Genomic DNA, 18,940 nt, shown 5'->3' with positions numbered 1-18,940 from the left:
CTGGACATTGTCCTGAGCTCTACAGATCAAGGCTACCACCCTACTCCTGAACCACAGCACCACTTCCCATTTTCTAGTAATTAATTGGAGATAAGAGTCTCACATTCTTTAGTGCCTAGGCTTGCTTTGAACCTTGATCCTCAGATCTCAGCCTCCTGAGTAGCTAGGATTACAGGTGTGAGCCACGTGCATGGCTTTTTTTTTCTTTAAATAACTAATATAATAAGATAGCTGAGAGCAGAGATGTCTACTCATCTGTGACTTTTTTCCCAGCTGTCTTGTCTCAGCCTATTACTTAGTAGCTAATGAGAATCTTGGAGCCTGGCTTCTCATTGGTCAGTAATAGCCTACTCATTATATCTGATGGAATTTGGCACCCCAATGTGTCTTTAATGTTACCATGTCTTTGTTCTCATGTCATTATATGCTTATAGTTAGGGGATATTTTAGTATTTTGTTTGCTTTGTGTTATATGTTGCTGTATATTAACTCAGTAAGAGACTGAGAAGCTGAGGGACAGTTGTCACATTTAGTGTACGCAAGAACATAGGCTCAGGGAGTTTGGTCCCTGAAGTCAGAACAAAACCATAGGGGAAGACCTTCTGCATCTGTTTAATTGACATGCCCTGCATCACAAAGCAAAGCAGCATAAAATCACACTCTATCTCTGTGCTAGTCTACAGTTGTTTTCTCCTGCCCACACATTTCTTTATCTATTACTCAATATCAAGTTGTCCAAAGGCTCAAGAAGGCAAAGACATGAAGCAGTAAACAATATGTTGAAAATGAACTGTACAACTTGTGGTGGGGACAGATGATGAAACTGGAAGAGTAAAGGAATGGGTGACATTGTCCAAAAAGAAATGTACTAATATGGAGAGAGGAGGGAAGGAAGAAGAAAACGTGGGCGGGGTACCAATGATGGAGAAGAAATGTACTCACTACCTTACATATGTAACTGTAACCTCTCTATATATTATCTTGACAATAAAATAAATAAATAGAAAGAAATGAACTCATTACCTGACTTATGAAACAGTAACTTTTCTGCACATCTTTTATAATAACAATAATAATATATAATAAAAAGAAGGCAAAGACAGTTGAATGTGCAAGTAACTGTACCTAGATACTTATCTGTGTAGACATAAAAGTTCTGATTAAGAAAACGTCTGAATGGAATGTTGCCTGAGTAAGAGGCCAAGGCTCTCACTCTTACAAAACATGAACTTCCTCAAGAAGCACTAATAAACACAATATGACACATCAATTAATGACAGGGTAATGCCTCAGATTTGAAAGAATGATTGGCTATCACTAAATTCTGATAAATTTGATCTCATGCATTTCGGCCTCAGGTGTATAGAATTGGAGTCACCAAATATGTTTATGAAGATTTCAGAAGGCTGTATCAGTAATCACAAAGTCAAGTACATATTGGCATTTCCTATATCGGGAAGTGTAGCCCTTCAGGCCTCTTATCATACTTAGCACAGTAAGAAAGTTACTCACACCTGAACCAGTTCACATTGTGCAAACCTTGATACTGAACATATCTTTACCTGCAACTATGAGACTTGTTTTTATATATGTGTTTGTATATAATTGAAAAGTACCACAAGTACTGTTTAAAAATATATGTAACACTGCTAACATGACTATATAGAGGAGTTACTCTATGTCTTGATTTTTAAAAAATCCATATTTAAAAGCCAATAGGAGAATCTCATTTTTCTCTTACTTGAAGAATATTTCTCAATATTCTAGATGCAATATTATGAATTAAGCATTATGATTAAGGAGAGGCCAAAGGTTTCCATGTAAAATAAGTGCTTAGAAAAGAAAAAAAAATGCCAGGAGACTATAGTTAAGAATTTTGTAAGAGAAGTATTTTCTATACCACACAATTAATATTGAAAGCCCAACAGCATGAAATTAATAGAATTTCTTCTAAACATGTCTCTGGCATTTTCTCTTTTTTTTTCACACTTCTAGATTGAAAAAGAAAAAACAATCTAAACAAAATGCAGAAACAACCTCAGCAGTAACCACAAGGACTCATCTTGGGAAAGAAGACACAAATCCAGTTGTTTTGGAACAAGATAAGTGTAATATTGCTGTGGAAGAGGAATATATTGCTGATGAGAAAAAGAAGAGGAAAAATAATCAGTTAAAGGAAATCAGACGCACAGAACTAAAGAGATATTACAGCATTGGTGAGTATTGATAGTACTACTGGAGTATTTTTATTAAAAAAAATCTATCATGCCCCTCAGTAGATGACTGGATCAAGAAGATGTGGTACTTATACAAGTGGAATTCTATGCTGCCATTAGAAAGAATGATATCTCCCCATTTGTAAGGAAATGGATCATATTAAGTGAAGTAAGCCAGACCCAAAGGAACATAGGCTCAATGGTTTCCCTCATTTGTAATAATTAGTACACATCTAGGACTCTCTTAGCAGAGGATTACAATAGCTCAAAACCTACGTACATAAGGTCATGTAAGATGAGACTAAATGAAAGGGTCTCTAGGATATGGAAGCAAGAGCTTTATCTTGTGTGTCTGTTGTTCTTAATGTACTGCGTTGTTTCTCTTCTCTGCTTTTTGCCTTTTTATTGATCTCATATTGTTACTGTATCTGATTTTGTTACCTAGTATATTGTAATACGTTTATTTGTTTATTTGAAATAAGAAAGGGAATGGGGGAAAACAAGATGATTGGGAGGGAGTCGGGGGAGGAAAGTGAGGATAAAACCATGAGAAGGGGTATCAATATGTGAGAAGTAATGCACCTACTACCTGGCAAATGTAAGTGTAACCTCTCTATTCATTTCCCCAACAACAACAAATCTATCAAAAGCCAGGCACCAGTGGCTCACGTCTGTAATCCTAGCTACTCAGGAGGCTGAGATTTGAGGATTGTGGTTCAAAGCCAGCCTGGGTATGAGAGTCTTATCTCCAATTAACCATTAGGAAACTGAAAGTGGTGCTGTGGCTCAAGGGATAGGGCAGTAGAGCTCAGGAGCAGCACCCAGGCCCAGAGTTCAAGCCCCACGACTGACCCCCGCCCCATTTCAAAGCTTGTTGCATGTACCACTACCATTACTACTATTACTACTAGACTCCAAATACATTATCCCACCAAACCTTGAATGGGATTACAGATATATGTAACCACACCAATTACTAGTGAGACTCTAGCCAAAAAAAAAAAAAATAAGAAAACAAACAACACACAATTTTAAGACCTCAGTTTGTCTTCAGGAAAGCCCTATCTTTCCCTGACCAGGTTAGATTTTCATCTTTATTGTTTTCATGGAGTAATCTCATTTCCAGTTTCCTGGCCAGTGTCATTTAGACCCTATAATATCTTTAGTATGACAGGTGCTCAGTTCATTAAGTGAGCACAGGATGGAAGAAATGCATCAGTGAACACTCTCTTTTTATTTGTTTACATTTTATGAAAATTCTAGATGGATATAGTTAACAGTCTAGTTATTGGGTCAAATTCATCTTGTGATATCAATAAATAAACACATGTCATGATAGGTTGTCAACCTTTCTCAAGGATGATAATGGCTTAGAGTTTTGGGCTATTTCCTCAGGAGAATTCAGTGCTGGAGTCAAGCCTCTGAGGGGACCACTAAGTCCCAAGCCTTCTTAGCCATTTCTTTATTTGTCTATAACTGGCTTCAAGGGGTGTGACTTGCCAGTTTTCCTGAGATTCATCCCAGGCTGTGGCTGTATGCCACTAGGTGGAGCACTTGACCTCAAATCAAGGATCCGTCTGTGCTGGTAGAAGGCTGGCGACAGGGCACACTGTGGAGAGATTTTGCTCATAGAAACAGCAGAGTTTGTGCTGATCAGGGCAGTGTGTGAAGAAGAAAAAGAACAGAGTCAAGAACTGGCAAATTAGAAAGCTCAGTGGAATTTGTGTTCACAAGTGTTTTTGAGGTGGTAATAGATTTGTCTACAAGCACCTTGATTTCGAAGCTAAGGCCTATGAATTTTTCCTTACACATATGAGGTGAAAACAGTAAAAAAAAAAAAAAGTGATCCAGTGACCCAGAGAGTTAAAAAAAATTAATGGCCAATAAATGGCAGTGTGTGCACCTTGGTAGTTGTTTTCCCTGGGTATAAAAATAACAAGGAAATTTTTCTCAATCTCTTTTGCATGTTAGTTATTGTGTAATTCATTACAAATGTTAGTAATAAAAATATAACTGGGGGCTAGGAGTTTGGCTTAGTGGTAGAGTACTTGCCTAGCATGCACAAAGACCTGGGTTCGATTCCTTGGTACCACATGCACAGAAAAAAAAAAAAGCCGGAAGTGGTGCTGAGGCCCAAGTGGTAGAGCTCTAGCCTTGAGAAAGTCCAAAGACAGTGCTCGGACCCTGAGCTTAAGCCCAGGACTGGCTTTAAAAAAATTATATATATATATATATATCTGGATAAGTGAATAGAAGCTCATTGAAAAGAACACTGGACAAATTCCAAATTCTTAAAAAATATGCATGAAGGTAATTATTTTCCAATAACCATTCCACCTCTGTAACATTGCCTTCTTAGTTAAAAGAAACATGTTTTGACCAAAAATGTTTTTCCTGTTGAATTATATTTGTCTGTGCCTCATTTAAGCTTTGAGCAATAATTCATGGTAATTCTTTAACACTTGAAGAACTTAGCAGTTATGATGTTGATAGTGTTATAGAAAGACTGAGTCAGTAGAGTTGCTCATGATAATAACATGGAACTGACTCTGCAAATGTTTTGTTTCGTGTTTTAGAAGAGTAGGAAAAGGGAAGTGGAGTAAGTTACATCAAGGCAGATGGCATCGGACAAATCTAGATCAGGCACCTTTGCCTATATAGCACCTGGCATGCAGCAAACATCATAAAGAACTTCTAGAACAAGTAAACTCAGTGCTCATGGTTTGCATTTGTATTTGCTATGTTATATAGATCTTCTTTTTCAGTCATTATTTGTGTGAATCCTTGAAGAATTGTTTGGTGATGTGTCAATGTATTTTTCAAAATGATTAAGTTATACCTGAGGCTAGTACATTGCAATGTCTGTAAATATATCAAAAGATGACTGTTATATTATAGCACCAGAATATAGTACATTGTCAGAAATTATACCACAAGATGCTTTTACTTTAAAGGAACAAATCATTTTGTAATCTTTAATCTTACAATAGTACATACCTTGCACCTAAGATACTGAAGATAACAATGTAGAGAAATTCTTTTTTTTTGCCAGTCTTGGGCTTAAGCTCAGGGCCTGAGGACTGTCCTTGGATTTTTTTCAAAGCTAGAGCTCTACCACTTGAGCCTTAGCACCACTTCTGGTTTTTTCTAGGTATGTGGTACCAAGGAATTGAACCCGGGTCTTCGTGCATGCTAGGCAAGCACTCTACCACTAGGCCAAACTCCCGGCTGAGAAATTCTTCATTTGAAACTATGATGGTATAAAATTCGAAAGAGGTGGGGAAAATTTAGAAATAAGGGAGGCAATCCAAATTGTAATATAATATATATTCTTTTTTCCTTCTCCTCCCATGTCCTTTCCTTTCTTTTCCTTACTTTCCTTTATCTACTGTGTATCTCAGCCTAGCCACAAATTCATGATCTTTCTGGTTTAGCTTTAGTGCTGAGATTTATATGTGTGTGCCAGCACATGTAGATGAACTTAACTTTTTTGTAGTAAGTTTATCATTATCACATTTAAAATTCTAGTTTTTCTCCCTGAATTGAAAAGAAACTTAAGAAGAAAGAATAAAAATTAAATTCTCTGCTTTGACCTGACTATAGGTTTTTGTTTTAATGAAAACATGAAAGTAGCCAGTGACTAAATTATTTCCACTTTCTGTACACACTTTACACACTTTTCCTAATGGGTTTTTTTGGGCCATCTATGTGACACTTTGTATCTGTCATTTGCCTTTTTGTTCCACAGTGACTTAGAAAGCCATGGTTGTGTTATTTTTGATGCATTTATTTCCAAACACAAGTAGATCAAGCCATATATAAACAATAGCATTCAAAATAATGATAGCTGTGTACCAGTGGCTCCTAGCTACTCAGGAGGGCGAGAGCTGAGGATCATGGTTCAAAGCTAGGTAGGGCAGGAAAGTCCCATGGGAATCTTATGTCCAATAAACCACTCAGAAAAAGCTGGAAGTGGGGCTTTGGCTCAGGTGGTAGAGCGCTAGCTTTGAACACAGGGACAGTGCACAGTCCCTGAGTTCAAGCCACAGGACTGGTAAAAAAAAAAAATGTTCTTGAAATTTGAGCTCTCAAAGAGTCAGGAAGGTAGGCTTGAAGTGAAGTTTCATGTGAAAAAAGCATGTCAAGAATATAAGCTCGGGCCGGGAGTTTGGCCTAGTGGGAGCTTGCCTAGTATGCATGAAGACCGGGGTTTGATTCCTTGGTACCACATACATAGAAAAAAAGCTAGAAGTAGTGCTGTGGCTCAAGTGGTAGAGCACTAGCCTTCAGGAAAGCGCAGGGACAGTGCTCAGTCTCTGAGTTCAAGCCCCAGGACTGGCCAAAAAAAAAAAAAGAATATAGGTCTGTGTTTCTTGAGATAGTATTGGTGACATCATATCACAAATAACTCGATGGTGATCAGGAGACATTTCCCCTAGAATGTACAGCAATGTGGCTAAGGGGAGGAAAGGAGTTAACTGATAGGGAAGGTGAGAATGGAAGGTCTCAGAACAAAATGTATTCTTGGTGCAAAGACCTAAACAGTGGAACTAGAAGTGCTCAACAAAGCTAGTGTGACACACCAAGAATGCTTTTGAGTAGTTGAAACTCATACTTAGTGTAAAAATCAAAAAATCTTGCTGTCACTAGAGCAGAAATAAGAGGAAAACTGTACTTTCATAACATATAGCAAATGTTTATAGGTCATAGGTAAATAGTAAAAAAAAATTCTTGTTAAAAATTACCTAGAAAAGGGCAAAGAAGAGAGGCATAGCAGTGAGTCCCAGAGCACTTAATATCTTGAGAATTGCAAGGTAAATGTTGGTTTTCAAGTTCTCATATATATGAAATTCTCAGATATATTTGTTTCATAGAGTTCCTCAAACAGGGTTACTGAGAGGGAAAGGTGTTCATTTCTGAGGCACATCAAAATCCAAGCTTTAAGAGTGAAAATGTCATATTAGGAAAGAAAAGTTGGTAGAGAAATATGTAGCCCCCTAGAATTTGACTAAAAGCATGTTAAAATGCATACTGATCCATAAAATCCATGATCTAATACCCCCACTAACATGATAATTTTAGTAGTTTTTTTTAAATTTTAGTAGTTTTATAGTTCTCAGATTAAATAATAAATATTGAGAAACAGGGAGAGAAAGAAAGCCAGCAATGAGAATCATGAATAGGAGTAGCTCAGGTTTTTCACCTCCTATCCTCTCAGGTTGGACTTTCCTTGTAAATACTTTATAATCTGAAAAACGCAGTTTTCTTGTTTTATTCCAAAAAGTTGGCAAGTCGATAGCCCCACAGAATAAGGAGAAATTCTCATGAATAGGAAACCTCTTAAGCTATCACAAGGAAGGATTGGGGGCTATTCCTGGGGATTCATTTGCGTGTTTTTCTCACCCATATTCTATTTCTACCATTACTACCATTGACATTTACATCTACCCTGTGTGCAAAAACTGCCCTACTTAAAAAAATCTAAAATATCAGCAATGCAGGAAATGCTTGTGGTATAGAAAAATTATCGGGGGAAAAGGAATTTAGAATCTGGAGTTGCGTTTCCTTAGAAAGTCTAATGGTTATGGAGTATGAATGCCTACAAGGAAATAGGCTGTGAAAGCTAGCACTTCTGAGTAGACTAGTCTGACTATACCAGCTTTGGCTCCAGGAAAACTTCCCTCACAATCCTAGTATTGCTATTAACCCAATATGTCATTATAACCTGATGTTATTATTGAAATATATAATATACTCACTGAGCTAAGTGGCTATGTCTTAAAAGCCCAGTTTTACTTCTGACCATAAGCTCAGAGATTAGCCCCATTCTAAGCACAATGGTATGCATGATGTGACATTCTATGGTTCATGCATCATGTTTTATCACACTGGTATGTATTGTGGAAAAAATCTCACTGCAAAAGAAATGTCTATGTAATTTGGACAGAATCTTATGGTCAGCAATAATTGGAACTTGGGAGAAAAAAACAAATTAGAAATGAACTGGATAGTGGTACAAGGGTAAAATACTCTAATTATATCTCAATCAGTTTTAGCTGCCATAGCAAACTACTGTAGAGTAGCTTAATAAGCAACCCAAATTTCTCACAGTTCTGGTTGCTGGAAAGTCCCAGAACAAAGCCCTGGGTAATTCAGATCTTGGTGTGACCTACTTCCTCAGAGACCAGTCTGGTCACTGTAACCTCAAGTAGGAAGAGGTGAGCAGAAGTCTCTCTTCAGGCTCTCTTTGTGTGTGTGGTCTGGTGTTGGGGTTTGAACTCAGGGTTTTGCGCTTGCTCTACCCCCTTATTTGTAAGGGGTCTATCTTGATGAACTTATCACCTCCCCAAGTTTCCATCTCCTGAACCCATCTTTTTGTATTCCTTATATTTTCTTCTAAAGTTTAAATTTGTCTCATAAGGTCCTTGATCCATTAATTAAGAGAACAGGAGGTTTGTAAAAAGTGCTTCTGGAAGGTTGGAATGGGAGGAGAAGCAGCACCAGGCACAAGGAAGAGAAGGAGCATCCATTGGCTGAGCGTCCCCTGTGGGCATGATGCTTTACTTCCTCATGACTCACTGTGATCTGTCACAGGAAGTACCAGCCTGATTTACAAAGCCAAAAACAGAAGCTGAGTAATTGGACAGGTGCACTGCTGGTTAGTGTTGAGCAGGGATTCATGCCCAGCCCAGCCCTCTTTGTCACCAGTGCTTAAATGAAGCCGTAGGCATCGTTCTTCTTCCATCGAATCAGCTCTGAAAGGAAAATAAAGCAAACTTTAAGTAAAACTTTAGCATTTTCTCACATTTCTCCGTGAACATTGTTGGCTCTTAATGCAGAAGGTAAAAAGTAACTATAAAGGAAGCTTCCTTTTCACCTGAGCTGTAATTTGAATGATGATAGGTTGGATGTGCCATCTTCTTAGTTTCAGGAGCCAAGAACTTTGAGTATTGGGGGCTCTTGGCTGGCTTCTGGGTGGGAAGAGCAGGCATAGGACTTGTGGACAGGATACCAGTGTCCATCTGACGTAAGGTCAATGACAGACCCTTTGTTCCTATTCCCAACTCCATTTGCCACTTCAGGACTTATGCAAAACAAGATGAGCTAATCTGAAGGGCCAGTATGCCATTGCTCTAAGAGCAATTTATTTTTTCAAATAGTTCCTCACTGAACTGGGGGAAATACTAATGCTGAGGACTTGATGTCATAGGTAGGGCAGGTGAGAGGCTCAGTTGCTATGTTCACAGTCATTTCTGAGCAACACTTTAACCAGATTTCCTCTCTGGCATAGATCCTTCTACATCATTTGCTTTAAGTTCTGGTTAGCAATGGGAAGATCAGTAAGTATAAAGGACTGCGAGGAGGCCAGAGGCTGCAAATGATGACATCTATGTCATTGGACAGTTGCATAGGGTCAGTAGTGGGTCCTCAGCCTGAAACACTGGGGATGCAGCCATGCAGTCCTCCTGTGACTGCTTAGGCTTCTAGTTCTTTCAGGGCCATAAATCTCTCCCAGATTTTTTTTAAATGTGCTAGAGAACCTATCTTGGTAAGCCATAAAGGATTTCAAGTGTGGAGTTACATAGCTATCCATCTTTACTGCTCACTGCAATAAAAATTTAGGAAGCAGTATGACAGTTTACTTTGAAGTACAGTGATATGGAGGCAATTAAGTTTGATCCTTAAATAGCTATTTCTTTGTGTTTTCTCTGTTTAGTCAACTGCAAAACACAGTGCTTGGTTTGTGGGTTTGACAGGTCAGATGATTTGCCCAGTGGGGTGTTATCTCAGTGAAAATTATTGCCCACAATCAAATGTGTCAGACTCATTGATCTGTTTGGAGAAGTTTATTCAACCTTATATCCTAGGGATCATTTCAACAAGACCATCAAATATGGGTACCTTCTGGTCTTTACTTCAACGATGTCAAAATCTCAGACTACAGAAAGAAGGCTTTTTTAAGTAATATTTAGATACATGTTTTCTTTTTTTCTACCCTATTCAACTATGCCATTGGAAATTAATTTTAATTTTGTTCTTAGCTCAGTTAAGAAAAGCTGTGCTATTAATATCCTGAAAAAGTGACCAACATGCTTTGTATTTGCTCTTTCTTTTTTCTTTGCGCCTGGATATAGTTAAATGTTCACAAATCAATAGCTTGTAGTAGCACTTGCCATTGGCATCAGCGATAACTACATAGTTTATGGAAAGGTATGAGTCAACAGTAGGAATCATTCTTTCCTGAACATAGAACTTAAGATCTCCAAATATACACAAAAGGAGTGAACAGCCTCTAACTAATGCCAATAAAAATTACTGGAGGGCCAGGAATATAGCCTAGTGTTAGCGTGTGCAAAGCTGTGTAGATTTCATTTTCTTGAATGATTGAATAATTTTGCATTCCTAGTAGCAGTTCTAGCCATTTTCTGATTTACCAAATTACTAGGTAGTTTTAATTTGCAGTTTTCTGTTCATATTCAAGTTGGAACACCTTTTTTTAACTTTTAATGCAATTTTATATTCTTCTTGTTCTTTAATTTTTTAATCTATTGCAGTATGTACCCATGGTTTTCATCCATCTCTCCAAATCTCTCCCATTCTGGAGTTTGAACTCGGATTAGGTCTTCCATCACCGAGGGCCCCACTTCCAGCCCCATCTCTATGGTTTTTTATATCTTGGTTAATATGTTGTGCTGTATTAATTATAATGGGTTGAATTACATAGAGCTGTGGTTTTGAACTGTAAGGACAGCACATAGATTTATCCAAGTTTTTATATTGTAATAATATTTCACCAAACATAACTTATTCTTGACCTTCTTTTTGAGATTGTTCCTGTACGTTTTTAGACAATTGATCAGAGAGTAAGCATCTTTGGGTTATTTCTACATACTGACAGATCACTTTTTACAAGAGCTAAACCAGTTTAAAGTATGCATCATTTATATAGTGATATTACTGTTTTTCTCTGCAACTCCAGTATTACATGTTAACATTTAAACTATTATTTGAATAAAGACTAAGGAATCACCTCATTGTTGATACTATTGAATTGTAGGTCACATTCTAAGGGTCATTGTTGAATAGTATATTCTAGTCATTAGTCTGTTTTTTTTGTCATTTGTTCATTTTTCTATTAATATATTTTGTTAGTCAATTTGATAGCAGACTTTGTCTTCACTTGCTGAAAATGAAATTGTACATTCACTTAAAATTTATTCTTCAGATGACAATCAAAGCAAAACACATGATAAAAAAGAGAAGAAGATGGTGGTTCAGAAGCCCCATGGTACCATGGAATACACTGTGAGTATAAACAAGACGGCACAAACCTTGTTAATATTACATCGTGCAAGCAGAATGCTTCTCCTAACTTACCTTGCCCAGTCACTCTTTTCTTGGGTACTCATCAAATAATGAAGATTCTTAAGAGCAGTTCTAGATCATTTCTTTTCCTGCTCTTTGAAAAGCTTCAGAGGTGAATTGGAGGCTGACCTGGCACACAAACATACCCCAGTGATCACTCATAGTGTGTAATGTGTGGATGACCTGGCTGGATAGATATGCATCCACTTCGCTCACTATTCTGTGCATCCCACCTGAAGGTGGGTTAAAGAACAGGACCGTTATCAGGGTTTTAAAGTTTTCATCAAAAAGGTTCTTTACATTCTTAGTTAAGATAATTCCTAGGTACTTTATTTTCTTTGAGGCTATTGCAAAAGGAGTTGCTTTCCTGATTGTTGCCTCATTCCTCTCACTGTTGGCGTAGAGGAAGGCAGTTGATTTTTGAGGGTTAATTTTATACCCTGCTACCCTTCCAAAGTTTTGAATCAGCTCCAGGAGCTTGGGAGTAGAGTCTATAGGATTCTTCAAATACAGGATCATGTCATCTGCAAAGAGGGAAAGTTTTACTTCCTCTTTCCCTATTTGGATCCACTTTATGCTTGCTTCTTGACTTATTGCACTGGCTAGAAATTCTAATACTATGTTAAAGAGGAGTGGAGAGAGTGGGCATCCTTGTCTCGTTCCTGAGTTTAGAGGGAATGGCTTTAGCTTTTTGCCATTAAGTCTATACTAGCTGTGGGTTTGCCATACTCAGCCTTTAATATATTGAGGAATGTTCCATGGATTCCTAGGTTTTCCAGAGCTTTTTTAACATAAAGGGGTGTTGGATCTTGTCAAATGTCTTTTCTGCATCTATTGAGACAATCATGTGATTTTTGTCCTTGCTCCTGTTGATGTCTTGAATTATATTGATTTGCGTATGTTGAACCAGCTTTGCCTCCCTGTGATGAATCCTGTTTGATCATAGTGTATAACTTTTTTTTTTTTTTTGCCAGTCCTGGGCTTGAGCTCAGGGCCTGAGCACTGTCCTTGGATTTTCTCAAGGCTAGAGCTCTACCACTTGAGCCTCAGCACCGCTTCTGGCTTTTTTTCTATGTATGTGGTACCGAGGAATCGAACCTGGGTCTTCATGTATGCTAGGCAAGCACTTTAACCACTAGGCCAAACTCCCGGCCCCATAGTGTATAACTTTTTTGATGAGTTGTTGTAGACAGTTGGCCAGTATTTTGTTGAGAAGTTTTGCATCGATGTTCATCAAAGAAATAGGTCTATAGTTCTCTTTCTTTGATGAATCTCTGTCTGGTTTTGGGATGAGGGTTATACTGGCTTCATAAAATGAGTTTGGTAAAGAGCCTTCATTTTCAATTTCGTTGAAGAGCTTGAGGATTATTGATGTGAGCTCTGCTTTGAAAACCTTATAGAATTCAGCTGTGAATCCATCTGGCCATGGGCTTTTCTTAGGTGGAAGTTCTCTTATTGCCATTTCTATTTCAGTGCTTGAAATAGGCCTGTTTAGTTGGGTTAGTTCTTCTTGGTTCAGTGTGGGTATGTTAATATTGGCTAGGAATTCATCCATTTCTTCTAGATTCTCAACTTTGTTGGCATAAAGGTTTGAGAAGTATTCCCTCATGATATTCTGGATCTTGGTAATTTCTGTCATGATATTACCATTTTCGTCTGTGATTTTGTTTATTTCGGTATGCTCCCTTCTTTTTTTGGTAGGATTTGCTAAGGGTATGTCAATTTTGTTAATTTTTTCAAAGAACCAACTCCTTGTTTTGTTGATTCTTTCTATAGTTTTTTTTTTGGACTCCAATTCATTTAATTCTGCTTTGATTTTAATAATTTGCATCCTTCTACGAGGATTAGGGTTGGTTTGTTGCTCTTTTTCCAGGAGCTTAAGGTGACACATTAAATTGTTGGTTTGCAATTTTTCCAATTTGTTATTGTAGGCACTCAGAGCTATAAATTTTCCTCTGAGTACTGCCTTTGCCGTGTCCCAAAGGAGCTGATAGAATCACTTCTGAGCACAGGGACCACTGGAAAAGAAGCCATTGTACAGAGATGATTGTATAACCAAGTGAAGGAAAACAGAAAGAAAAATTGGAGAGAGGGCCAGAAGTGTGGCCTAGTGGTAGAGTGCTTATCTAGCATGCATGAAGCCCTGGGTTCGATTCCCTGGCACCAGATACGTTAAAAAAAAAAAGCCAAAAGTAGTGCTGTGGCAAGTGGGAGAGCACTAGTCTTGAAAAAGTTCAAGGACAGTGCTCAGGCTCTGAGTTCAAGCCCCAGGACTGGCAAAAAAAAATAAAGAAATAGATGTAGAGAAAAATTGTAGCTCTATTACCCTATGATTAGGCAGGATATTATTATATGTATAGGTTTGCTTTTCTCTTTAGAGTTGTTCTAATGGAAAAAATAGAGATCTACTAGTAGACAGTAAAATTTGAAGATGAGATGAATTATGTTTCAGACTTCTTTTACATGGTTTTATTAAGAACTGAGAACTTATTCCCTCTTTTGTATAGTACCTATGATATGGATGGAACTAATTATTTATCTATATTTTAAATTGATTACTATTTCCTACAAAAAGTATTTTTTTGCTTTATATACTAAATTTTGTTTGTTTGATTATTCTAGGCTGGAAGCCAGGACACGCTAAACTCCATAGCCCTGAAGTTTAACATCACTCCAAACAAATTAGTGGAACTGAATAAACTTTTCACACATACTATTGTTCCAGGCCAGGTAATTACTTTTCTGGCTAATATCACCCTAGAAAGTTTGCATTCATCTTTTGTTGCCATAGAGAATGCCTTACTATTAACATCACAGCTTTATTATCAGTGAGATAATGTGTTGATTCCATCTGTTATCTCTCTTAGAGCCAAGAATTGTGAAAGCCTCTTGCCACTTAGGAACTTTTGAGAGATTAATACTTTGTAAATGATTAATAAAGTTCATTATCACTACCATTAATTTATTGTAGGTATTTCCTGTAGCAGTAAGAAAAGTTCTGAATTAGGGTCATTTTTTTTTTCTGTCTATAACACAGATATTCCTACAAAGCGTAGTTCAGAATTGCAAGTTACAGTTTAGCCCACTCCTCTGAGGTGATTTCTGGCCATCACTGTATTTTAAATTGGGAAAAGAAAATGTCATTTTTGTCTCAATCATAACTAATGACCCCAGTTTTGTTTTTTTTTTTTGCCAGTCCTGGGCTTGAGCTCAGTGCCTGAGCACTGTCCTTGGACTTTCTCAAGGCTAGAGCTCTACCACTTGAGCCTCAGCACCACTTCCAACTTTTTTCTATGTATGTGGTACCGAGGAATCGAACCCGAGTCTTCATGCATGCTAGGCAAGCACTTTAACCACTAGGCCAAACTCCCGGCCCCGACCCCGGTTTTATTGTAAGTTTTCAGTACCAGCTTTGTTAAACTGAATGACATTGACCAGTAACACAATTAGTACTTTACTTTAATCCAGTTAATCCAGTTAACTTTTAGTAGATTTTACATAATAAGAGGTTTAAGAAATTTTATTCAGTGCATAAATTACATGGCTGTCATTGAAATCACTTAGCTGAGGGCAAGTATCCAGTCTCATCCATAGATGTGTATGGCTGCCTTAGTCATATTTAGATTCTATTAATGATATTGCCTCCCACATTCCTTTTAAACATAGCATGCAAAGACAACAGTGACACAAATTGGCCTAATGTTTATCATATTATGGTCTCATGAAAAGAGAAATTAATATACTTCAGTCCTTAAAAGTACTAAAGTATATTAATTTATATATCTTTATCTTTATGAAATAGATGTTAATGTTTTTATTGTTAGGCTGAACAAGTATTTATTTAATTGAGCTAAAGATTGTACTAGTAAAATACTTTGGGGGTGATTCTTGTACTATGACAATAAACTAGTTGATTGGAATTAAGCCAACTAATAAGGCCAGTAGCTAACACATGAAAGGACTATGTTAATATGTTTACTATGTTACTGAAAAAAATAAATCCCTATTAGAAATGGAAACTCACTTCTCTTTTCAGACCTCAGTTTTCTAATATTAGAAGTTAGCCAACATTATCCCAGATAGCGTCTGTACTAAATGGATTTGATAAATCAAAATTGGCTTAGTTTGCTCTGGTCTCAGAATATTTGAGATTTATTCTGGATATTGGGTTGATGATCTCCTTGAGTGGAGCTTAAATAACTAAATGTAATCGGAAGTTGGGAAGATACTAAAAAAAAACAAAACAGTATTAGTGTGAGACCAGTTGTTTCATGATTAACTCTGAATTCACTTTTGTAGCATTAAATATCATTTTAAGATTGTATTTACTGGAAATGTATTAGTCTCATTAAAAGAACATTGCAAGACAATATCCTAATAGTATTTTGGGAACTAGTATAATTTTCAAAAGGACATTTATTTTGTACAGCTTAAAGAAATATTTTTACATAACCCAGAAGCAAATGGAAGAGAAGTGGCTATTACATTTATTGCTTTGTCTAGTTCATCATACAAAGACCTTACTGATTTGAGGCTCAAGGCTTGCGAGACTTAATGGACCTAGATTTGTTCTGTTTTTACTTGACACAGGTATTACATTTAGAACCATGGCTTTAGCTCTCTCCTTTATTCCTATTTGTTGCAGGCTCATCCACAAGTCCAAAAAAATATGAAATCTGAAATTCTGTAAAATCTGAAAATAATTTGATATGTGTTTTCATACTAGGGGTGTTCAGGGGTGTTCAATGGGTAAAGTTTGTGTAAATATTCCATAGTCCAAAATTCCATAGTCAAACATATTTGTGGCCTCAATGATTGCAGGCTAAGGATCTTCAACCTTGTATTGGTCTTCATCCCTGGAAGGCTTTTCTCTCCTGCTTATCCAGTTCTTACTGTTGGTTCAAAGCTTCACTTGGACCCACTTGCTTCACATCGTTCACCAAGAATACTCACTCTCCTTATTCTTCTCTTTTGTGAGCTCCTCAGTATTTATGTTTCCTACCCTTTTCACTGTTGTTGAATATTGCTTATAAAGCAGTCTAGAGGACCCCATACTGTTTATGAATTCCAAGAACGCCAACTAGATCTTCATAATGCAGCAAGCATGTTGGTGTGCCAGGGTGACTTCTCTGAAAACAAGTTAAGGACGTGTCTACTTGTGTGCTCATTCAGCCCCTTTTTTCATATCCCAGATTCTTTTTGTGCCAGATGCCAACTTTCCTTCCAGTACCTTAAGGCTATCATCATCTAGTCCTGGTGCTACTGTCTCTCCTTCATCATCAGATGCAGAATACGATAAGCTGCCTGTACGTATACTATGCACTTCACTCAGTAAAGTTCATTTTCATTGTGAGATAATTGGAGAATGCAATATGTTCTTTTACAAAATCACACACCTGAAATTCTGCTGCCAAGGGGCTAGTTAGGTAAGTTATCATGAGTTAAAAAAAATGCATCCTCTCTAAAACATATCTGTTTACACATAAGTTCTCAAAGGTAAAAATGCATGCCTTATGCAGAAATGTGCACCTAACTTCCACTCATGGGGAAAGATTGTATGCTTTTTTATAGAGAATCTGAATCAGGAACCTAACACGATTCTTCCATTCAGGTTATTTTCTAAGACATTTAGTGAAGTAGGGTTTGGGGTTCACACATAAATGCTTTTCTTAAAAAAAGTATTTTATTTAAACATTTGTGCTAGTTTCAAAGAAATTAGAAAATATGCCCTTTTAATGTCTAAGTTAAATAGAAATAGTATACTTACAGGGAAACTTGTGTGGCTTATTTTATACATCTAAATTTGTTTTTTAGACGTATTTTTTATTTAATTCTGGATTTTATTTTATTTTATTTTTTTTGCTTTCAAAAGGATGCTGACTTAGCAAGAAAGGCCTTAAAACCCATTGAAAGAGTATTATCGTCCACTTCGGAAGAAGATGAGCCAGGCGTGGTTAAATTTCTAAAAATGAATTGTCGATACTTCACTGATGGAAAGGTATATGGCAATACTATTTGGTTCCTACTGGTGAAATCCATGGTAAACTACACAAGGTTCCACATTAGTAGGTAGAAACTGTGTTAAAATATTTGTACACATGGGAGGCTGAGATGGAGAGAGAATTGATGTTCTAAGCCACCCAGAAAGAAAGATTGCCAGGGTAAGACATATGCTCACCATCTAAAAACCCAGCACCCAACACTGCATTCCTTCAACTTGTTTCTAGCTTTTATAAATGTGATTATCACATAGGATACCATGATTCACAAAGCCATGGAAGTAGCCTGCCTTTGTGGTGGTAGCAGAAAGTTCTTTTCTGCCTGGAGTAATTCTGCCCTGTATCTATTCCTTCTACAGGGTGTGGTTGGAGGCGTCATGATTGTCACTCCTAATAATATTATGTTTGACCCGCACAAGTCTGATCCCCTGGTTATTGAAAACGGGTGTGAAGAGTATGGCCTCATCTGTCCCATGGAAGAGGTAGTTTCCATTTCTCTCTACAATGACATCTCCCACATGAAGATCAAAGATGCCTTGCCATCGTAAGTGCTATTCTTTTTCTTTTGTTTTTAGCCAGAAACAAGGATCTGTTGAGAATTAAGTTCCATTTGAAAGTGAAGGTATTTGTAGTAGCCAAGGTTGACTGTTGGGGGATGTGGATTGCAAGGTGGAAATGTTGTGCGGTAAGGTTAAAAAGTTGAAAAATGAGAAGTAGACATAGTAGCATCAAAGGCAAAAATCTAAATGTGAAAGAAAATTATGGGAGAAAATAATTGCAATGCATACATTTTGAGAGATAATAGGTGTAAAATCTCTGTTCTCTTCTTCATTTTGTATTTTTTTTATTTGTGGAATATTTTGTGACTCTAGCTGCTACAAAAAGTAGGAACAGAACTGGAGATTATTGATCATCATTAGGCCTTTGGTTAAGTGTAGGAAAACATTAGGTAACAACTGCACCAGTTAGCACTATTCTGTACTTTGCCCCAGCAGTGTTTGGCAGCTGTAGTGCAGAAGTGGGGAACTGGCAGCTTGGGTCAGGTAACTGAACATGAAGAGAGATTAGACAAGTTAACTGAGAAGGCTAATTCAAAGTAATTATGAAGAATGCATTCATTATAGGGAAGGAAGTAGTGAGAAAGGAGCTTAGATGCTTATGGAAGACAATTTTTCTTATTAATGAAGGATATGAAAAAGGGTTTCTTCAATGCAGGACTTCTTACATCCTTGAATATACCAAATTACATTTTAATTCCAACATGGAGATTATGCTCTGTGGCACTAAGTTATTTGACTCTAGAACTAAAACATCTTTTTTAATTTCTGGGATATACTAGGGTCAGACAGAGGAACATTT

At 37.1% G+C, this 18,940-nt stretch overlaps 1 protein-coding gene across 6 annotated transcripts in view; it reads left to right on the top strand.

Moving 5' to 3' along the window:
- Window positions 1-18,940, top strand: part of Ncoa7 (nuclear receptor coactivator 7) — a 111,909-nt gene that overhangs the window by 57,980 nt on the left and 34,989 nt on the right. For all 6 annotated transcript variants that reach the window (XM_090338183.1, XM_090338177.1, XM_090338181.1 and 3 more), the window contains exons 3-8: window positions 1,996-2,216; window positions 11,443-11,522; window positions 14,205-14,312; window positions 16,775-16,888; window positions 17,455-17,580; window positions 17,941-18,125. In XM_090338183.1, the coding sequence (XP_090194309.1) occupies window positions 1,996-2,216; window positions 11,443-11,522; window positions 14,205-14,312; window positions 16,775-16,888; window positions 17,455-17,580; window positions 17,941-18,125 (834 nt within the window). The remainder of the gene's footprint in view (window positions 1-1,995; window positions 2,217-11,442; window positions 11,523-14,204; window positions 14,313-16,774; window positions 16,889-17,454; window positions 17,581-17,940; window positions 18,126-18,940) is intronic.

The sequence above is a fragment of the Megascapheus bottae genome, chromosome 8, assembly GCF_031878675.1.
Source record: "Megascapheus bottae isolate mThoBot1 chromosome 8, mThoBot2.hap1, whole genome shotgun sequence".
Classification (NCBI taxonomy): Eukaryota; Metazoa; Chordata; class Mammalia; order Rodentia; family Geomyidae; genus Megascapheus; species Megascapheus bottae.
The sequence above is the reverse complement of the archived record's forward strand: the minus strand, read 5'-3'. Positions and strand labels throughout refer to the sequence as shown.